Here is a 19,614-nt window from a genome sequence, read left to right on the forward strand (position 1 = left end):
TTAAAAGATGCTCAGAAGAAACTGCTACATTGAAACAGCATCTCAGGACATTGAAGAAGCTCAGCTTGTTTCTCAGTGAGTACAAAGAGTTCCCGAAAAAAGGTGATCTTTCCAATAAGGCCAGTGTTGTATATAAAAACTCCAGAACTTTTCTTAGGCCTGAAAAGATCCCAATTCAGACAAGGAGGGAGGGCTGAACCTTGAGGTTTCTTTCTTGCTTAAAATTCCATCTATTAAGTCCCCTAAAGTAAAGAGACAATTCAGAAAATTGGTAGTAATATTGGTAGTGAGTCTATATTATAACCATTTTAGGTATGGCTATAGAAATAGTAATACTAAAAAAATGAGAACCATTCAGCCTATAAATAGGCTGTCATAGTGTTGCAGGAGGAACAGAAATGGCTACTCATTCAGCTAGATGTAATTCATTGAATTATATGTAATATGACTTTGTACTTTTTGATGTGCCAATGCAGTTATACAGGTATTAGTGGGGCAGCTAGGAGGAGCAATGGATAGAATGCCAGAATTAAGATCACAAAGACTCACCTTCCTGAGTTCAAATCTAGCCTCTAACACTTATTAGCTATGTGACTCTGAGCAAGTCACTTCACCCTGTTTGCCTCAGTTTCCTCATGTGTAAAATGAGCTGAAGAAGGTAATGGTAAACTGCTTCAATATTATTGCTAAGAAAATCTCAGTTGGGGTGATGAAGAGTTGGACACAATCAAAACAAACATATATTAGCATAATATTCAAATATTGTTTTTTATTATTCCCAGTGTTGTATTTTTCTTTTTATTTGAGGTAGCCTATCAGGTGGGGTTTTATATTATGAAAAGTATATTGTATTAAAATGTAAATTTAATGTACCCTCCAATGATTTTGCAGAGGATTAAAAATTTGGCTGCTAGGAGAAAAATAACATTGGCTAAAAGAGCCTATTTCACAAAAAGTCTTTTTGGGAGTCAATATAATTTTTTGAAAATGTTTTTGAAAATATTTTAACAGTTATTCTGAAAATATGGTGAATTTTATGGACCAAGAAAGACTAAATAAAAGTACAGAAATAAAGGGGATGAAGAAGGTTTCTTTTCTGAGACAACTATTTTTAACATTTGAGAAAAAAAATCACAAGAATTCTTGAAATATTATGCCTAGTCTCTTTTTGTAGTAGCAAGGAACTTCAGACTAAAAAGATACCTGCCCATCAACTGGATAATAAATGAACAAATTGTATATGAAGTACTATTGTTCTTTAAGGAATAATGAAAGCAACAATTTAATAGAAACTATGAAAACTTGGATGTAATTATCCAGAGCAGAGCAAATTGAATCAGAATAATTTACACAGTGACAATTTACAGTTAAACAACTTTGAAAGATTATAAGATCTCTAATAATGTAACGACCAAGCCTGATTCTAGAGATGTAAGCAAGTGCTTATGGGAAAAGAGGCTTCTCCAGTTTATTGAAGAAATGTTTAATAAATAGTGATGGATTCTTAGAGCTAATTAATTAATGAGAAATGTTTTACATTTTTAGTAATTCACAATTACAAAGATATCAGAGCATGCTTGCCTTAAAATCCAGAATGAAAATGTATTTTTAAAAATGGACCAGTAAAATCTAGCAAAAGATGGTTACCTCACCAACAACAACTTTTTAGTCCATTAAAAATAACAAATTCCTCCCCCCCAAAAAAAAAACAACAACAACTGTTGTTTGACCACAATTTTCCTCATTTTGTACATGTGAAGTTGATTTTTTGGGGTACTCAAATGCAAGACTTTATAGTGATCACCTTTAAATAATGTTATTATTGAAGTCATCCCAGTATTCTAGGCTGTCAATATCTTTTTGGATCCTGATGCCATCATTCGGTATACAAGCTATATCTCCTAGCTTTGTAGGATCTGCAAATCTGATGACTATACCATCTATATATTTATTCAAGTAATTGACAAAAACATTAACATAGGGCAAAAATCCTAACATACTCCACTAAAGATTCTTTGCTATACTGACACTGAATTATGAATAACTATTTGAAATTCTAAATTAGGAATTCTGCACCTCTTCATCTTCTGTCTAAAAATAGTCTACAATACTTTATCAAAAGCTTTGTTAAATTTTAGGTAAACTAGACCTATAGCACTCTGTTATCATACAAAAAAAGGAAATTAAGTTAGGCATGAATTGAACTTGCTGAAACCATGCTGGCTCTTTGTAATCTCCACTTCCTCCTTTAGATGTTTTTAGCTATCTCTTTATTGCTATGTCTAGAATTTCCCCTGGAATTGAAATTAATTTCATGGCATTATAGTTTCTTACATCATAATAATATTCCACTCATGTAATTGATAAAATTCTGGTCTTTGAATCAGAAAAACCTGAGTTCAAATCTTGTCCCAGACATTTGCTAGTTATGTAACTCTGGGAAGATAACTTAATTTCTCTTCAGTTTCCTTATGTATAAAATGGAGATATAGTACCTAATTTGTAGTGTTGTAAAAATTAAATGAAATATATGTAATATGCTTTGCAGACTTTAAAGTTAAATGAAATATATGTGCTGGAACTCTGTCTTCCCAGAAATCAGCCGGAGTCAGGATCACTAAACGTCTTTATTCTTGATCTTTTACGGTCAAGGTCAGGGGATTAGGTCTAGCAATCTCACACACACCTTCCTCCCTCAATCGCCAGGAGAGACTGAGCGTCTCAATTTCCTCTTCCTCCTCCTACTCCTCCCACACATCACTTCCCCCTCTTTGTCCCACCAATCAAGTCAGCACAGAATAGCTGGGGAGGGTCAACCTTCAAACAAATTAATAGGGAACTGTCCAATTGGCAATTAGTCTCATGTATTCCATTATCCAAATGCATTTGCTCAGTTCTAGCCCTTTACATATATGTAATATGCTTTGTGAACTTGAAAGTATCATATAAAAGTTATTATAAAAGATCAATAAAATTTGTTTAAAAAATGTTAACAATTCCATTCATCTACCACAATTTGTTCAATCATTATCAAATTAAAGGGCAATCTAACACCAAGCAGTTTATGTTATTACAAAAAAGTACTTGTATGATCATTTTGATAACTATGAGATCTTCCCCTCCCCACTTTAAGATATGTACCTTCAGGAATGGGATCTTTGAGTATGAACTATTTAGAGACTTAAAGTGTAATCCCAACTTTCTTTTCCAGATGGTAGGTCCATCGGATGGCAGTAGAAGAAGGGTAGAGGCTATTCTACTTGGAGAATTTGGAAAGTCCCAATTTTTTGACTGTCAAAGGTGGGAGAGGTGGGTGAATATAGCCCAAAAGACTAAAATTAAGATGCCCCCCTTCCCCAGTTATGAAAGGCAAAATTGACACTAAATTCAAAGATTCTGTGTGAATGGTTGAATTGGTGCTGTTGTTATTATTTGAAAAAAAAGTCATTGTCATTAAAAAGCATTAATTCCATGTACCTCTATTTTGCTTAGGTGCTATATAGAGTGACACATCCAGGTCCTCCTCTTAGCCACCAAGAACCTTAGGGGTAAAGGAAGTACAGATGTGACATTTTGTGCATAGAACATTTGCTAGTTGGAGCTTTGCAGTAGTGGCACTGTAGAGCAATGAGACCTTAGCTTAAAAAGGCCAAGGTGTTCTACTGCCTCTGAGGTTATCTTCAGTCTTCCCGACTTATATCTTGCCATTGGACTCTGATGACTCTGGAGGAAAGAGTGGGGAGATGACTTTGCATAGCTCTGCCTCATTTAAATCCAATTCACTTTCACGACAAGATATTACCCTTGATATCATTGGTCATCTTTGAGAATGAAGGACAAACAACAATAACAGCAATTGTAGAGCAAAAAGTTCAAACCAGCTCATTAGTAGCTTAGATGTCACTATATTAATAATCCAGACAGGAAGTGCAATATCCAAGTTGTCCACCAGGTGGTGGTCTTCTTGAGCTATCAATTCAGAAACCATCTCAGTTCCCCTCTTGCACATAAGCCTTCAGTGGTTTTTCTAAAGGCTTCAATATTCTCTACTGGACACCAGAGGGCACTCAGCCTGCAAATGTTAAGATTTTTCCCCCTATTGCCTCCCAGCTTCAAGCAGAAATGCTCTCAGTTTGGAATTTAACTAGGGATAATAAGGTATAGGGATACAGAATATTGAGCAAAATATCAGCAACAGGAAATCTAATCCCAGCGCTCCTATTCTGCATTTTGGAATTTCCTTTTTAAGTCATCAACCTCCCTACATTTATAGGACATAATAAATTTCCACATAGTTTACTGGACATATTGGAACTGAAAGGGGAAAAAAAATTCTACATGGATATCTCTGCTCCCAACCATTTCTCAAAGATTTCTCCCATTTTCTCTCCTAGTCTCTTGGGATCCAAAAGGGGAAAGTGTTGTATTAAGATCATGAAAAAGATTAAGGGAAAAAGTTGCCTGGTCCTCCTCTTGCCGTCAGGAACTATAATAAAAGGAAAGCAGAAAAAGCACAATGGAAGACAACTCTCTTCTTGACTCTGAAAGGTTGATTTCAATTTCTAGATTTCTGGATGCTAAGATTTCAGGAGAGTACTTTATTCTTCTTCTGTTCTGATGATTGGTAAACAAGGGTTTTTGGCTTTGGCAGTTTATTGATCAACCCAATCTCTCAATCTTATTTCCCAAATTTGGCAAAAATTAATTTCATGCCAACCAGGAACTTTCAACTTCAAGGACAATGGAAGGAAATAGAAGTGTCCATTTCTGGATGGCAACACCCAGATCTCATTCTTTCTATCATATCTACTGGTTTTTTGAATGTTGCAATTGTTCAATTGCCCAGAATCCCAAGAAGGAGAAAATAGAAATTCTCAGAAACTGGACATGAGATGTCTCATATTCTATTTCCCTCTATGGGAATTCTCGGGGCCCTCAGGTACCCAGAGAAACGAATTTGTGCTAAAGAAAAATCTATTATAGACACAACAGAATAAAAGCATTAAAATCAATATAAACCAGACTGTGTTTATAGAATTCATATAAGAGATAAGTGCATTTATGGATGTGAAGTGGGGGGATTGAAAAAGGATAATAGTTATGAAAGTTTCAAGCCTAGAAGAAGCTAAGAAAACTGTCAATTTCTTCTAATCATGCAGTCTTCTGGATGAAGCAGTACAACATGAGCATTAGAATATTAAAGTTTAATATTACTATCAATGAAGAGATCCTAATAAAATAATGATTATAATCATGGCTCAGATCACCTCTTTTAACCCCTGTTATATGTGACTTTTCAGAATTCTCTCCTCAAGAGTAAATCAATCAACATTTATTAAGAGTCTACAATATTCTGTGGTAAACAGAGAATACAAAAAGAGGCAAGACAGTCCCTGCCTTCAAGGAGTTTACAATCAAATGAGGTAGACAACAGGCAAACAAATATATATATATATATATATATATATATACATATACATATACAATATTTATACATTACATACAATATACATATATCTATTTGTAATTAACCTTTAACCTTTGTGCACAGATCTCATTTTATTTTAGTTTTCTCTTTTTCCTTGCTAGTCTCCAGGACTAATCCTATGGTCTCTATATCTTAATAATCCAATAAATCCCTCCACAAATGTTAATCTAAACCTAACTACCAAGTGCTTCTTCATGGCCCTTTGGGTAATCCTCAATTTCACCTTTTTTGAAGACAGGAGTATTTAGTTACTTGAAACCACACAAAATCACTGGGATAATATTGGGTGGGGGAAGAGACAGGCCTTGGAGATAGGGTTTAGAATTATATTTTATACCGTATATACAGTAATAAATTCCAAATGGATACAAAACTTGCATATTAATGGTTACATTATTTTTTTTTAAATTAAAAGTGAATTAGAATAAGTACTTATGCTGGCTAGAGGTGATTTCTTAACCAAACAGAGTAAGAAGAGAAAATAGATCAAATTTAGATTACATAAAATGAAAAGGCTTTGGCAAAAACAGAATTAAGGCAACTGGTATAAGCATAGAAACTTGATTTGGAAAAAAAAATATTGTATCAAATCATTCTGATGAATCTAATATTCAAGATATACAAAGAATTAATAAATTTAGAAGACTAAAGTACCATTCCTTAGTATATAAGTGATCAAAAACTATGAACAAGCAATTTTCAAAAAGACTGAAAAAATTCCTCAACTTATAATACAAGAAATAAAAATCAAAACAACTCTAAAGTTTCATTTCACACTCAACAAATTGATAAAGGTGACAAAAATTGAGATTAAAGATAGAAAGATTATGGAAAAACTGGAAAACAGATGCACTGTTGGAGCTATATAAAATGGTCCAAGCATTTTGGAGACAATTTGGAGTTATGCTAAGAGAGTGACTAAACTGTCCATACTTTTTTGATCTCATTGATGGCATATTTTCCAAAGGAGGTCAAAGATATAAAGAAAGGCCCCACAATATTTATAGAAGTACTTTGTAGTAACAGAGATCTAGAAAAAAAATAAAAACCTATCATTTGGGGCAATAACTAAGTAAATTGTAGTAATGAATGCAATAGAATATTATCAGAAATTGCCATTATGAAGAATAAAATTAGAAACATGGAAAGAGATGATGCTATATGAAGTGAGCAGAACCTAGAAAACAACATACCCAATTACTATATTAACATAAATAGAAAGAACTAAACAAAATAAAGTAAGCTATGTAATTATAATGACTAAGCTTGGTTTTGAAGAAGAGATGAGAAAATATATCTTTTTTTCTCAAAGAAGTTGGGGAGTATAGGTATACAGTACTGTATATACATCAAATTTAGTTGACATATTGGTTAATTTTGTTGAACTGGTTTTTTTCCTCCCTTTCTTTTAAAGCCTTTGTTATGGGATGACTTTTTGGATGAAGGAGAGACTAGGATATATTTAGAAGTAAAGGTGATGTAAAAACAAAATATAGTAATTTTTTAATGGGCCTTTGTTTAAGGGAAAAGCTTGGGGTTTTTAAAAGCACTGTGTGCAATTTCTCAAAGGCAATTCTGTGCACTTTCTACCTCCTGTTCAATTCTGTTTTAAATTCATTGTCCAAAATTACTCATGCAAAAAAAAATAAATAAATTCATCGTCCATCTGCAACATATGTTCCTAATACATGCATTGATAGACAAGTTCTCTGTGCAATCTATTCAACTGGACATTGGGTAGATAATAGGCAATCTTCACTCACTTGCTTTTTTTCTATGCTAATAGGTCAAACTCTTTTGAGTGATGATGAATTTCATTTAGGAGATGGAAGTGTTGCAGCATTTCATAAAATGTCATCCTCAAACAGGAATGGCCTGAAGCTCTTGCCCTCTAGCTCTATAATCCTATGATCCTTTGGTCATGGGAATCCTTTAGTTTGATGTCTAAGCTAGACTTCATCCACAAAAAATTGATTATCAGGTTTGGCAAGCATGTATCTGTTATTTTTTTTTAATCCTTGATTGATATTAATGAGTGGAAGGCTATCCAATACCTTTCTAGGTGTCTTGTATGACTATTGACATGACTCTTTGTGACATTTAAGGTTTTCTTGGCTTAGATACTGGAACAATTTGCCATTTCCTTCTCCATATCATTTTACAGATGAGGAAACTGAGACAAACAGGGTGAAGTGAATTGTCCAGGGTCATGACTAGTAAAGTTCAAGGCTGGATTTCAACTCCAGCCTAAATCTTCCTAACTCCAACTGGTCACCTACCTGCCCTCATGGTCTGTATATATATGAATATTTGACAGAGTCAGAAGTGTTTTGTAAAAATAAAGCCTGGGCTTTACTCTTAGCTCTGTTATAAGTGATGGATATCCTGTGTTATTTTGGACAAATCACTTCATCTTTCTGTACCTCTTTCTTCAATTACAAAATAAAAGGGTTGGACTAGATGATCTGTCATTTCCATCTTTAAAGTCCTATGAAAGAACTTTCTCTAGGATTATTAAGTCTCTTCTAGCCCTTTCTGGGGATAGGGAAAGCTTTCAGAAAACTTGGTGTTAACTAGATATGGAAAGGAGTAGAGGAATGAGGATTTGGGTAATGAGATAATCATTTCAGGTATAGAACATATTCTCCCTACTCACTTTCAAGTCTTTATTTTCCTGAATCTGCTTCCCTTGGAATCTGCTACTTCTGAACTCCTATAGTTAGATCCCTTTTCTTTTCTAAATATCCTTGATATTAAATCGCTATTGGAGATCTACTATTTGGTAGCATCAAATTCACTAGGCAGTTCTTTATAGCTCTCTTGAAGTTTCAATTCAACCTTAGAAATGCTCCAAACTATGGGGTGACCTCTTCATTAAAGTTAATATAATATACTCTAATGGAGACTTTCTAATTTTATTTTCTCTTAGAAAGGAGAAATTCCTCAGAAACTAAGAACACCAGACTTGACTTCCCTTCTTATTTTTTTTTTCTGGTTATACATGTATACTGATTTTTTAAATACACATTTCTTTATGAATCATATTGGGCTGCCTTCCCTTTCTACTCAGCAATTTCCCAAGTTTGGGGAATTATTGCTAGACAAAGGTCTGGGTGACATCTTCCAATCTATATAGTAGATTATTGGTTAGTCTTAAGTCCAATTATACCAATGTTCACATTGCATGATGTCACTTTTGGACATCACCAGATAGAGAGGAAATAAAGACCAGTTATAATCTGGGAAGAGAAGCTGTAGCCTGACAACAGAATTTGAGAAAGAACAAGAAAAAAAGAAGTGAAGAAAAGTAGGGTCATACCATGACAGAAGGCAATCTGGCTTTTGGCTAACAGCCAATATAGCAAATTGTACTTGGAAACCTAGAATTGTGGGATTTTTCCCAGCCTGCTCCAAGACAGAAAGATGAAAGGGTTCTATGTCTAAATAAAGACTTTGAGACAATATGTTGAACTTGAAAATCAATCAATTAAATATTTGTTGAACTTCTGTTCCATATTCAGCACTGTGCTAGGCAATGTTAGAAAAACAAAGGCATCATATATGACTCCTAATCTAGTTGGTGAGATAAGACTAATACAGAGAACAGTGAGTAGACAATGTGTAATAAAACAATAATTCTTGTGGTATAGACTATATATAAGTGCTGTAGGAATTCAGAGAAGAGGAAGATCAGAGATGACTAGAACGATCAGGAAAGGTTTGATGGGAGAGCTGGGACTTGGATGGATAGAATTTATTTCTTTTAAATTGTTCAGAACTTAACAACAAATACAATGAGCATTTCCATATAAAAAGTGGAGCAAGTAATGAAGAATATATATCCAACTGTGAATTTCTATTACATGCGGCTTGCTTTTTGCTTTTAATACACAATAAATTTAATAGATTACTTTTAAAGCTATCCTGCTCATGTTTCATTCTGAACTTTTGTTCTGCTTATTTTTGAGCATTTTCTTTAAAAAAAGATTCATTGACCATCTTTTTCTTTCTTTGTTGTTAAATACTATTGATATCCTCTTTTTCCAACCCCCAACTCCACCTCTGGAAAAAAGACAAGGGGAAAATTAAACATTTGCAGTTAAGGAAAACAAATCCATACATTGGTCATATTAAAAAATGTATGTGGGGGCAGCTAGGTGGCACAGTGGATAGAGCACCAGCCCTGAATTCAGGAGGACCCAAGTTCAAATCTGGTCTCAGACACTTAACACTTCCTAGCTGTGTGACCCTGGGCAAGTCACCTGACCCCAGCCTCAGAAAAAGAAAAAAAAAGTATATCTCTATATGCAAATATTGCATTTAACTTATACTTTTAACATATTTAACATGTATTGGTCAACCTGCCATCTGGGGGAAGGGGTGGGGGGAAAGAGGGGAAAAGTTGGAACAGAAGGTTTTGCAATTGTCAATGCTGGAAAATTACCCATGCATATATCTTGTAAATAAAAAGGTATATATATATATATATATATATATGTATATATATATATATATATATATATATATATATATATATAAACAAACTAAAAAAATGTATGTCTCTGTCTCATTCTGCACCGAAACTAGCATAGATCTAGTATGACTGGTCATTTCATTTATGTTTGTTTGGGAATTACTTTTCTTTACAATGTTATTATAGTTATACAAATAGTTCTGCTTGATTCTGCTGATTTGTTTGCATCAGTTCATACAAGTTTTCCTGTTCCCTATGTTTCCATGGAACTGTCCCTTTCACAATTTCTTCTACTACTAACTTGCTGTTACTTTCCTATATCACAATTTGTTCATCCATTTTCCAATTGTTGGACACGCCTTCAGTTTCCAGTTCTTTACTACAACAAAACCTGCCATAAATACTTTTGTGGGTCTTTTCATCTTTCTTTTATTTCTTTAAAATAAAGGCATATTAGTGGTATTACTGGGTCAAAAGATTATGTAGAGTTTAGTTACTTTTGGGCTATAATTCCAAACTGCTTTCCAGAAAGGGTGGACTAATTTATAGCTCTACTTCTAGTGCCTATCTTCCATCAGCACTTCCAACCATCGTCATTTTCTTTCCAAGCATTCATTGTTCTCCGATTAGTGAGTTGGGACATTTCCCCTCACATTGTTGTTGATAACTTTAGTTGTTTTTCCTTTGGGAATTGTCTTTCATTTCACTGTTCAGGAATTTTTTTTGTCCTTATATATTTGAATCAGATCAGTGGATAGGATTTATCTAGGAGGAGGGGAGACAGCATTCCACACTACAGAACAGGGAGGAGAGACCGTCCTGACCTGAGGACACAGTAATAAAAGTTAATGGCAGCGGGGTGGAGCATTCACTGTCTGGAACTTTAGGAGAGGGATTTAGACTTGCTACCTAGAAATGGGGAGGCAGACCAAGCAAATGGGTGCAAGTTGGCCTAGTTTTGTTAGGAATGATGATGACGATGAATAGCCTCGTCTCAAGCTCTATTAACTATTTTTGTAACTGTGACAATGTTGCGATGAATTCTTATTTATTGGGCACTCCTTAGGCAGGCAGCGCGCTCTCTTGATCATTAGGCTTGTTTGGGCCTCAGAAGGAGCTCCATCACCTTCAGCAATGCTCTAGCTTATTATCTGAAAAGAGAAAAAACTAGCAACAGCCGAGGAAAAAGCTGAAGGGGAGACGGGGAGGAAAATAACCTTTGATGAACTTTAACTTCAAACTCTTTTTTTTTTTTTTTAGGATCAGGGTTATTCTAAGATATGTTTGAAATAAGAACCAAAAAGAGAACAAAGGGAAAAGAAGGTAAGGAGGAAAAGATGTCGCTAAGAATGAGATGGGAATGATTCGGATGGGAATAATGGCCACACAGCAGCCTGAGAAAATTTCTCTTCTGCCATTCCATGGCGCCTCTCCTCATTATCCTCTGAACAGAATTTTTAAAAAAATGAGTTTTCTTCACTATCTCCCTCCAGGGGGACAACCCCCACAGGAGAGTGCATTTATCCAGAATGGTCTAGAAGAGCCTCGGACACAGCCAGGTAGTCTATGGCGAAGAGCAGCCTTGTGACCACGTCTCCTACTCTGTCCTACTTATGGATAGACACGCTCGCTCTCGCGACCTTTGCAGAGAAGCCTGGAATTAAGATGGAAGCGGAGGCCTTCCGGGGCCCGGGGAGAACCGACCTGCTTCCTAGGGAGGCCCGACCCTCCGGGGCTGCTGCCCGTTCTCTCAGGTAGAGGACGGCGGCGCCTCCCTCCACCCCGTTCCCAGAAACGGGATGGAACCCGGGCCTCCTGCTTCCTAGTTCCGCTTCTGCTCCTCTGGAACCCTGGTGTCCCAGTTCCCTGAATCTCCGGGGCTCTAGGGGGCCTCGGGGGCGCATTCCCGGCGTCCGCTTCTGCTCCTCGCCTCCATCTCCCTGGAATTTTCCACTGCAGCTGCTTCGGCTCCCAGACACCCCTCCCTGGGCAAAAATCCCAGCCCCCTCCGCCCCTTCCCCAATCCCACCCCATTCCCATTCCCGCCCCAGGGGCCCAGCCCACATCCTACAGCGCTCATGGACAGCCCCCGTTGGAGAAATGGGGACTAAAACTCCTTATGGGGGATTGAGAGAAGGGGTCCTTAATCAGGGGTGTGCATTGGGGCGGTAAGAAGCGGGTAATTGGGGGGCCAAAGCCCCCAAGGGGTTGGAGAGGGGGGGAGGGGGCTGGCCCCGCTCACATACCCATATAAGGCAGGACAAGCGGATGGGTACCGGGATTGGCTGATTCAAATGAGCATTCCACCTGGCAACAGTGTTCCCATTGGCTCTTGGGAAAAATTGGAGGAAGGTGGATGGAGGGTGGTGGAAGGTGGTGGGAGGGCGGGGGGCGGGAGAGATAGGGTGGAGGTGACCAGAGTGTGTGGCGGGGTGGTTACCCGGGCAACCGGGGTAAGAACCCAGCGGGGCGTCCGAGACAGCAGGCGGGGCTGGGAGGCGGGGAAGGGGGGACTGGAGGCGGGCGGCAGGAGGGAGAAGATAGAAGAGTGACAGGGAGAGGGTGCGAGAAACTGGGAGACAAGGAGAACGAGATGGAGAGGGAAGAGGAGAGAGTGATGTATTTAGGGAGAGAAAGGAAGGGAAGAGAGGAAAATGGTGAGAACAGAAAGAAAATTAAGAGAAAAGACTGAGAAAGGCTTAGTAGCAAGGTGGACAGACAAGCAGAGCTGGGACAAACAGACATTGTAAGGGCAAAGAAAGACCAAGGGAGGCTGGCATAGGGAAAAAGAAGATCCACGGAAGAAAAGATGGAGAAAAGAGGAGAGCCCCAAGACAGAATGAGGGAAGAACAGGATAGATAGAGCCGCAGATGATTTATTTCCACACACAATAAATAGTAATGATAGTTCTTTATTAGAATTAATAACATAGTGATTACTAATCATTGTAATAACATTAAAACCTTATTCAAGTGAAAATAATAAAGAAAATTACGAGGAAAAATAATGGTAGAAAACACAAGGATAAACAAACACGTAAAACTTCCTCCCCTGAATCCCAGACCTTTTCTCCCCTCTATAAGCATACTCTCAATTGTTCAGAAAGCTTGAGTTTGGGCAATCCTAATCCTAAACATTCGGATGAGACTGGGATTATTTAAGGTTCAAGGGAAAAGAATGACTGAGATGGGATGAGATTAGAATCCAAAAACTACAAGTCATGGATTCAAAGAGAGATGGAGAAAGAATGAGGAAAAGAGAAAGGATAAGAATATGGCGATTGACTGTAGAGAGGAAGAGGAGCTATTTGGAAAGAGAGACTTCGTTTTATCAAGTGAGATTTAGGAAGAATTTAGCACAGTGCCTGGCACATAGTAGGCACTTAATAAATACCGATTTCCTCTAGAAGTGGGAGAGGGAAAGAAAAGGTAAGGAAAAATTTAAGCAGAATGGAGAGAAATAGCTGAGATTGAGAAGGTCCAGATAAAACAGAAGGCAAGTAAGAGTGCTGCCTGGGTAAAGCAAAAATGGGTGGAGAATTTAAAGAATGAGAGGAGAGGTGGATAGGGAAAGGATTTCAGAGAAGGTCAGGTGATAAAATGACATGAAAGGATGGAGAGAAGATGAAATGCAATGAAAAGTCAAGTTTCAAGTGGATATAGGGAAAATATAATGGGAATTAGTAAGGGGGGAGCAAAAGAAGAGGTGAATACAAAGAACGAGACAAGGAGAAGAGTATTAGTTGAGAAGAATAAGGAGATAGGAAGATGGGGAAAAAAACACAGGTTCATGGAAAAGAGAGTCTGGATGTTTCTCAGAGCAAGAGTGAAGTAAATAGAACTGGGATCACAAATTCTCACTCTTCCACTAAAAGGGTGAACCATCCTAACCTTTACCTTCCTCCCCCAAGGTACCAATAGAAAAGAGTGGGAATAGGGAGGGAAGGCCAGGCTCAGGAAGTTAAGTTTGGGAGAAGCTCTTTCCTCCTCTGTTCTCAGGCTTTTGATCTCTTGCCATAGCAGTCAAATACTTGCCTTATTCTCACCTGCCCCCACCCAGCTTGGCTCTCGGGGCCTCTCTTCTAAAGCTTTTTGGGTGGCAATAATATCAACAATGACAGGTCACGTATCAATGTCAGCACTTCAAGGTTTGCAAAGCACTTTACTTTGATGATCTCATTTGATAATGTATTAACTTGAATACTTTTTGTTCAAATGATTGAAAATAGAAAAGATTTTCCTGATTAACGTTTGATAATAAATATATTTGAAAGGAAAGGTTGTCGCGTCCTCTGGCCCTCTCTCTTAGCCCATCGCTAAAGGACTGCCTCCGAAATCCAAATCCGAAATCTGGAGAGAGCCCACCTAACAAGAGCCCCACCCCTTCCCACTCCACTCCTTTTTCTCCTTTTCCCTTCTTTCCCTCGGCCTCATCCTTTCTCCAGTTTCAGTCTCCGCTCGCTCTCCCTGTATGACTTTTGACTCTTTGTCTCTCCCTGCCTTCTCCTTTTATCATTCTCTCCCACTTCCCTCTGTCTTCTGTCTCTTCTTTCCCAGTGCGTCGCTCTTCTCTCTCGATTTCTTCTTTCTCTGTTCCTCTCCCCTCTCCTCCTCCCCTTATTTCCATCCTCCTATCCCCACCTCTCCAACCTCCTCTTACATCTCCCTCCCCTCCCCTTTCCTTTCCTAGCCTCGCCTTCCCTTTCCTCCCCTCTCCTCCCAGCTCCCGCCTGCCCCACCCCTGGGAAGCCCCTCCCGTCGGGCAGCGCCGCCTTATAAGCGGGTTCCCTGGCCGTGGGCGGCAGCGGCTGGTCGGCGGCGGCTCTGCTGGTGCGGGGGCGACGAGCTTAGGGACCTGGGGACCGAAAGCCGTGCACCTGCGGGCTGAAGGAAGGACAGCTCTCTGCGGGTCTCCGGGCCAGACCCTCCCCCGCCCCACCCCGCTCTCCGTCTTCGTTCGGGGGGTCGGAGCTTGCAGAGCGCGCAGTCGCCGCCACCGGACATCTCCCCCCCCTCCAGCCGTCCAGGGGCTCCCTTTTCCCGGGATCCGGGACCCCGGCTCCCTGCCTGCCCCGGCCCCGGCACCATGTCGGAGAAGAGCGTGGAGACAGCGCCTGAGCTCAGCGCCAAGGTACCGGGGGCTCGGGGAGCTGAGCCCTGTCACCTCGGGGTCCGCGGACCCACCGCCTCCGTGCGCCCCCAGCCGCCCCCTCCCTCTCTCCGCACCTCGCGCTGCCTCTCTCCCCTCTCCTTCCCCGACCCCCCTCGGCTCCCGAACAGCTTCTGGATTGTGCCATGGGCACCCTCCCCCGCCGCCCGCTCGGGAGCCTGGCTCTCCATACCCCGGGTCCCCTCGGCTCCCGCCAGCGCCCTCTAGCTTCTCCGTCCGCCGCCACTAGGGCTGCTTTGCCAGCCGGAGACCCCAAAGTCCCCACTGGTCTCCCCGGCTGCCCCTCCTTGACCTGGCCGCTTTCTCCTTCGCGCCCCGCTCATTCTCACTTTTTCTTTCACCTCGCGTGCGGCTCCTTAGTCTCTTACTCTTCTTGCTCCGTCCTCACCTTGACTCCCGGTGAGAGGTTTGAGACCCACTCGTGGATCAGGAGCCTCGAGGGGACGCTTCCCTTCTCCCCCCCCCCCCCCCGCGCTACCCCCCCTTCTTTCCAGAGGCGAAAGCCCCTGGCTGTCCGCCTTCGGTCTTCCTCCCCTTCCTTCTGTGTCCGTTTGTCTCCCGCAGCTAGCCCTTAGCTTCCTCTCCCCGCCATCGAGCCCGTCCCCGTGTCGGAGGGATGGGGATACCTTGGGCAGAAAGGGAAGCGCGAAGGAGAGGTGAAATCTGGGCACGCCATCCCTTCGCCCCTGGCCCGCATTCCGTTACAACTTCCTCTCTCTGGTCTTCCTCTCCTCCTCTCCTCGGAGCTTGCCGAGTCCTGTCAGAGGGCCGATGTGGAAATTAATGGGGCCAAGGTTTAGAGGCTGGAAGCCAAGAACTGGGGACCTGGAGCCTGGAGAGCTGGGGGTGGAGGCCTCCCTGAGGCTTGGCAAAGAAAAGGAGGCAGAACCAATGGGATTAAAGGCAGTGGGGGAGGGAGGGAAGATGTGTGTGTTTCTGTCCTTGGTCTCTCACATTCTTTTGCTTCTGTGTTCGGGGGATTCTAACAAAGTACACTCTGGGGGACGGCATGTGACGGAGTTAGGTGTTTATGTGAAACGAGCCCGGGGTCGGCACCTGGGGGAAGTGATGGGTCCGGCGGTGTCAGTGCGGGGACGGATCGGGCCGCCTCAGGGCCGCTTGTTACGGCGGAGAGAACTCCGAACTAGGAATGAGGAGACGGGCGCTGCTGTAGTCCCCATTCACTCCCCAGCTGGGTGACCTTGGCCCAAGCGGCTCTCGGAGCCAGGAACGCGGGGAAGTTGGAGCAGCTCTAGGCGGCTTTCGAAGCTGTAAATCTGGGATTCCAGAGCCACGCCGGGCCGGGGCGGGGGAGGAGGAGAGGAGGTCATGAATGCACAGAGTCTTTGTTGTGCTGTTTGTGGGCTCGGTGCGTACCGTGAGAAGATGCCCAAACACCAGGCCATGTGTCTCTGTGTATGCTGTAGCTCGGGGACTGCTCTTTGGTTCTGTGTGTGTATCTGAATCAGTGTCTGTCTGTGTCAGTGTTTGGGCAGAAGTGTGTAAATGAGGCCAGAGAATGCTTGGCACGGAAAAAGCTTAGTAGCACTAGGGCCTTTTACCCCTCTTGGGGGGAGGGAAAAAAAAAAAAAGCCTGGGACAGACAGTGACCAAGCCAGGCAGGGGTGACAGGAGGAGAGGACTCAGCCCCACGGACTTTGACCTCCTCTGGCACTTTGTAGCTCTTTCCCCTGCCTTCCTCCCTTATCTCCCCTGACCCAGATGGGAAACTCAGACCATAGCCCAAGAGGCTCAGGGCCTCCGGGGAAATAGTATGAGAGCAGGGAGCAGAATCTCAGCTTTCTGACACCGGGATGAAAGACCATCCCTGTCCCTGGGGAGAAGAACAAGAGGTGGCAGAAATGACCTGCAGACCATGTGGCTGGGAAGTGGGGGTAGAGAAGCAGGGTATTAGGGGCGCCAGCCTGAAGAACAGAAGGAAAGAGTAGGTGCTTCCTCATGGAGAGAGGAAGAGAGTCTCAATAGACCAATCAAATGTAACTCTCTCTAGGCCCCCCTTCTAATCTTCCTCTCAGAATGGGGACATACAGAGTGACCTACTCATAGACAGAATGAAGTAAACATGTGTGGAATCTGAGGCGCACAGAAAATTAAAGCGATACCAAAAATAAATAAAATATCCTCATAGTTGGAAGGGGGTGAGAGGGAGGACTTAAGGTGTTCATTCTTACTCTTCTAAAGACAGGAGTCACTTCCAGGGGACCTGGAGCAGGGACTGGCTAAAGGAGAGTGCCGAGTCTCTGGGGTAAAGAAGACAGCGGGTCATGGCAGGGTGAGCCTAAGCTAGGCTCCCTCCCACCCCCACCCCATCTGTATTCTTAGACCACCCCGACTTGTTCCCTGGCCTCGGGCCAAAGCTACCTATCTTTTTATTGCACTGAGTCTTCTCTGCATCCTTTCTTTTTTTCCTCTCCTTTTCTTTCCCCATCCCCGCGCCCATCCCCCGCTTGACCTCCTACCCTAACCCCCCCTTCCAACTTTGCCGAAGGGAGGAGAGCCTGGAGTCAGGGAAAGACACTTGACCTTGTGACCCAGTTTGGGACTAGCATACGCGAGTTGGGGCGCTGAGGAGGGCACTAGCGGAGTGCTGCTTCTGTTCGGGTAGAATGTCTAGCGGAACACCCGGCATGAAAAGGAGACACAGAGACAGAGACACAGAGCGACAAAGGAAGAGACCAAAAGGGAGAGAAGCTGGGGGAGGCGGTGAGGTGGGGGGGGGTTAGAGGGGATCGATGCTCCAGAGAAAACATGCAGATAGAGGCCCCAGAGGTAGACAAAAGGCGGAGGGGTGGGCAGTGGGAGGGGGCCGGGCGGAGGAGGAGGGACATTGGGAGGGGGTGGGGCATTAAGGGCCGGAGCAGATGGAAGGGATTTGCTTTGCTGAGCTGAGCTTTTCAGCCACTCAAAGGGGGGCTGGGGGGTGGGGAGTGGGGGTGTTCAGGGAGGTGGCAATCAGCGAGCCACCAAGGTGACGGGCTTCTGTTTCTTCTCGCTCCCGTTCCCACATTCGGCCTTCCAGGAGGAGTTTAGAGTAAAACTTGGCACCTTTCCTGTCCCACATGAAGGGGCACTGGGCGCTTTGTCACACCGAACCAATGCCCTCTAGGCTTTCTGCTTGAGGTTGGGAGCTAGGGGGAACAGGACAGTGCTCTCAAGGCAATTCACTTTTGTGGTAAGACACAGATGAGCCGTTTGTTCCCTCTTCCACAGGACCTGAAGGAGAAGAAAGAAAAAGTAGAAGAGAAGACTAGTCGGAAAGAGAGGAAGAAAGACGTGGTGGAGGTACAGCGGGGAGGGGAGGGGAGGGAGCCACTAGGAAACCTTGGGGGAGCTATTGCCTGAGATACCTTTTTGTCTACCCTCCCCCCCATCCCCGGGACTAATCTATTGGGTGCATGCCCAACCAATGTGATCTGGTTTTCTGGTACTCATAGGAGGAGGAGAATGGAGCTGAAGAGGAGGAGGAGGAGACTGCAGAGGATGGAGAAGATGATGATGAGGGTGAGGAGGAAGGTGAGATCAAAGAGTGTCGGGGATGATGGGGGTCGATGGAAGTAGAATCAAGTCAGAGTTGAAGAACTGAAGCAAGGGTCAGGGGCAACTTCCAGTGGTCTCTGGAGATGACCTTTGCCCCTCCACAGTGACCAATTTCTGGCTTCACAGATGAGGAAGAAGAGGAAGATGATGACGAAGGGCCCGCACTGAAGAGAGCTGCTGAGGATGAGGTTGGGGCTGGGTCCAGGGATTGGAGGGGGAAATGACAGATCCTGGGGCCCTTTTCAAGTCTGAACCAAGATTCTCTGGAGTATGGGACAGAGCTGGGACTAGAAACAAATCCTGCTTCTTTTGCATTCATGAGGATCCTTTTTCCCTCTGCAGGATGAAGCCGATCCTAAAAGGCAGAAGACAGAAAACGGGGCATCGGTGTGAGCCTCAGTCGTCTGGGCTGAGGGTGGGGAGGACCCCATGGGCCTGGAAGTGAGATGGGGAGGGATAAGTGCAGCGGCCTTTCACCTGGCTCCCTGTTCTGGATTCCTCCCCAGAGCTGTCCCCCTCCTATTCTCCCCAGCCTTCTTACTGTTCCCTTTCCAGGTATTCCAATTTTTACCTCTCCATTCCTTCACCTCCTGAACATTCCCCATCCCTGAGCTTCCCAGCTGATCCCCAGACTACTCTTCTTTTCCATATCCTCATATCTCTTCCCATCCCCCAGTTGATTCTTCAAAATCCAATTCTACCCCTTTCCACATTCCTAAATCTCCCCTTCTGCCTTCTCTCCCACTCTCCCTGCCTGATCCCTGGATCTCCCTCAGATTCCCCACCCCCTCACAGCACCAGGCTGGGGTTGGGGCTGAGCCCCACAGCTGCCCCCTCTCCCCTTTATCCTTTTTGTATAATTTAATAAAGAAATGGTCGCGCTTCTGTTTTTAACCTGCCTCCTTCTTCTCCCGGCTGACAAGT

General features: G+C 42.8%; 1 protein-coding gene and 1 long non-coding RNA gene across 3 annotated transcripts; one reads left to right on the plus strand and one right to left on the minus strand.

Moving 5' to 3' along the window:
- Positions 1 to 10,366: 10,366 nt before the first annotated feature.
- Positions 10,367 to 12,391, minus strand: LOC141543580 (uncharacterized). Its single transcript, XR_012482474.1, has 2 exons — positions 12,209 to 12,391; positions 10,367 to 11,113 (listed from the first exon to the last, which is right to left on the minus strand). It is a non-coding gene; the product is annotated as an uncharacterized LOC141543580 (long non-coding RNA).
- Positions 12,392 to 14,732: 2,341 nt separating this feature from the next.
- On the plus strand, positions 14,733 to 19,584 carry PTMS (parathymosin). Of its 2 annotated transcripts, none has more exons than XM_074269054.1 (5): positions 14,733 to 15,093; positions 18,364 to 18,435; positions 18,588 to 18,654; positions 18,817 to 18,878; positions 19,033 to 19,584. In XM_074269054.1, exons 1-5 carry the CDS (start codon positions 15,049 to 15,051, stop codon positions 19,081 to 19,083), a joined length of 297 nt encoding a protein of 98 aa, XP_074125155.1. In that variant the 5' UTR covers positions 14,733 to 15,048; the 3' UTR covers positions 19,084 to 19,584. The 2 variants fall into 2 exon arrangements, with proteins under 2 accessions (XP_074125155.1, XP_074125154.1); XM_074269053.1 differs by having other exon boundaries at positions 14,743 to 15,093; positions 18,588 to 18,666.
- The last annotated feature ends 30 nt before the right edge of the window (positions 19,585 to 19,614 follow it).

This window comes from Sminthopsis crassicaudata, chromosome 5, assembly GCF_048593235.1.
Source record: "Sminthopsis crassicaudata isolate SCR6 chromosome 5, ASM4859323v1, whole genome shotgun sequence".
NCBI classification, from domain to species: Eukaryota; Metazoa; Chordata; class Mammalia; order Dasyuromorphia; family Dasyuridae; genus Sminthopsis; species Sminthopsis crassicaudata.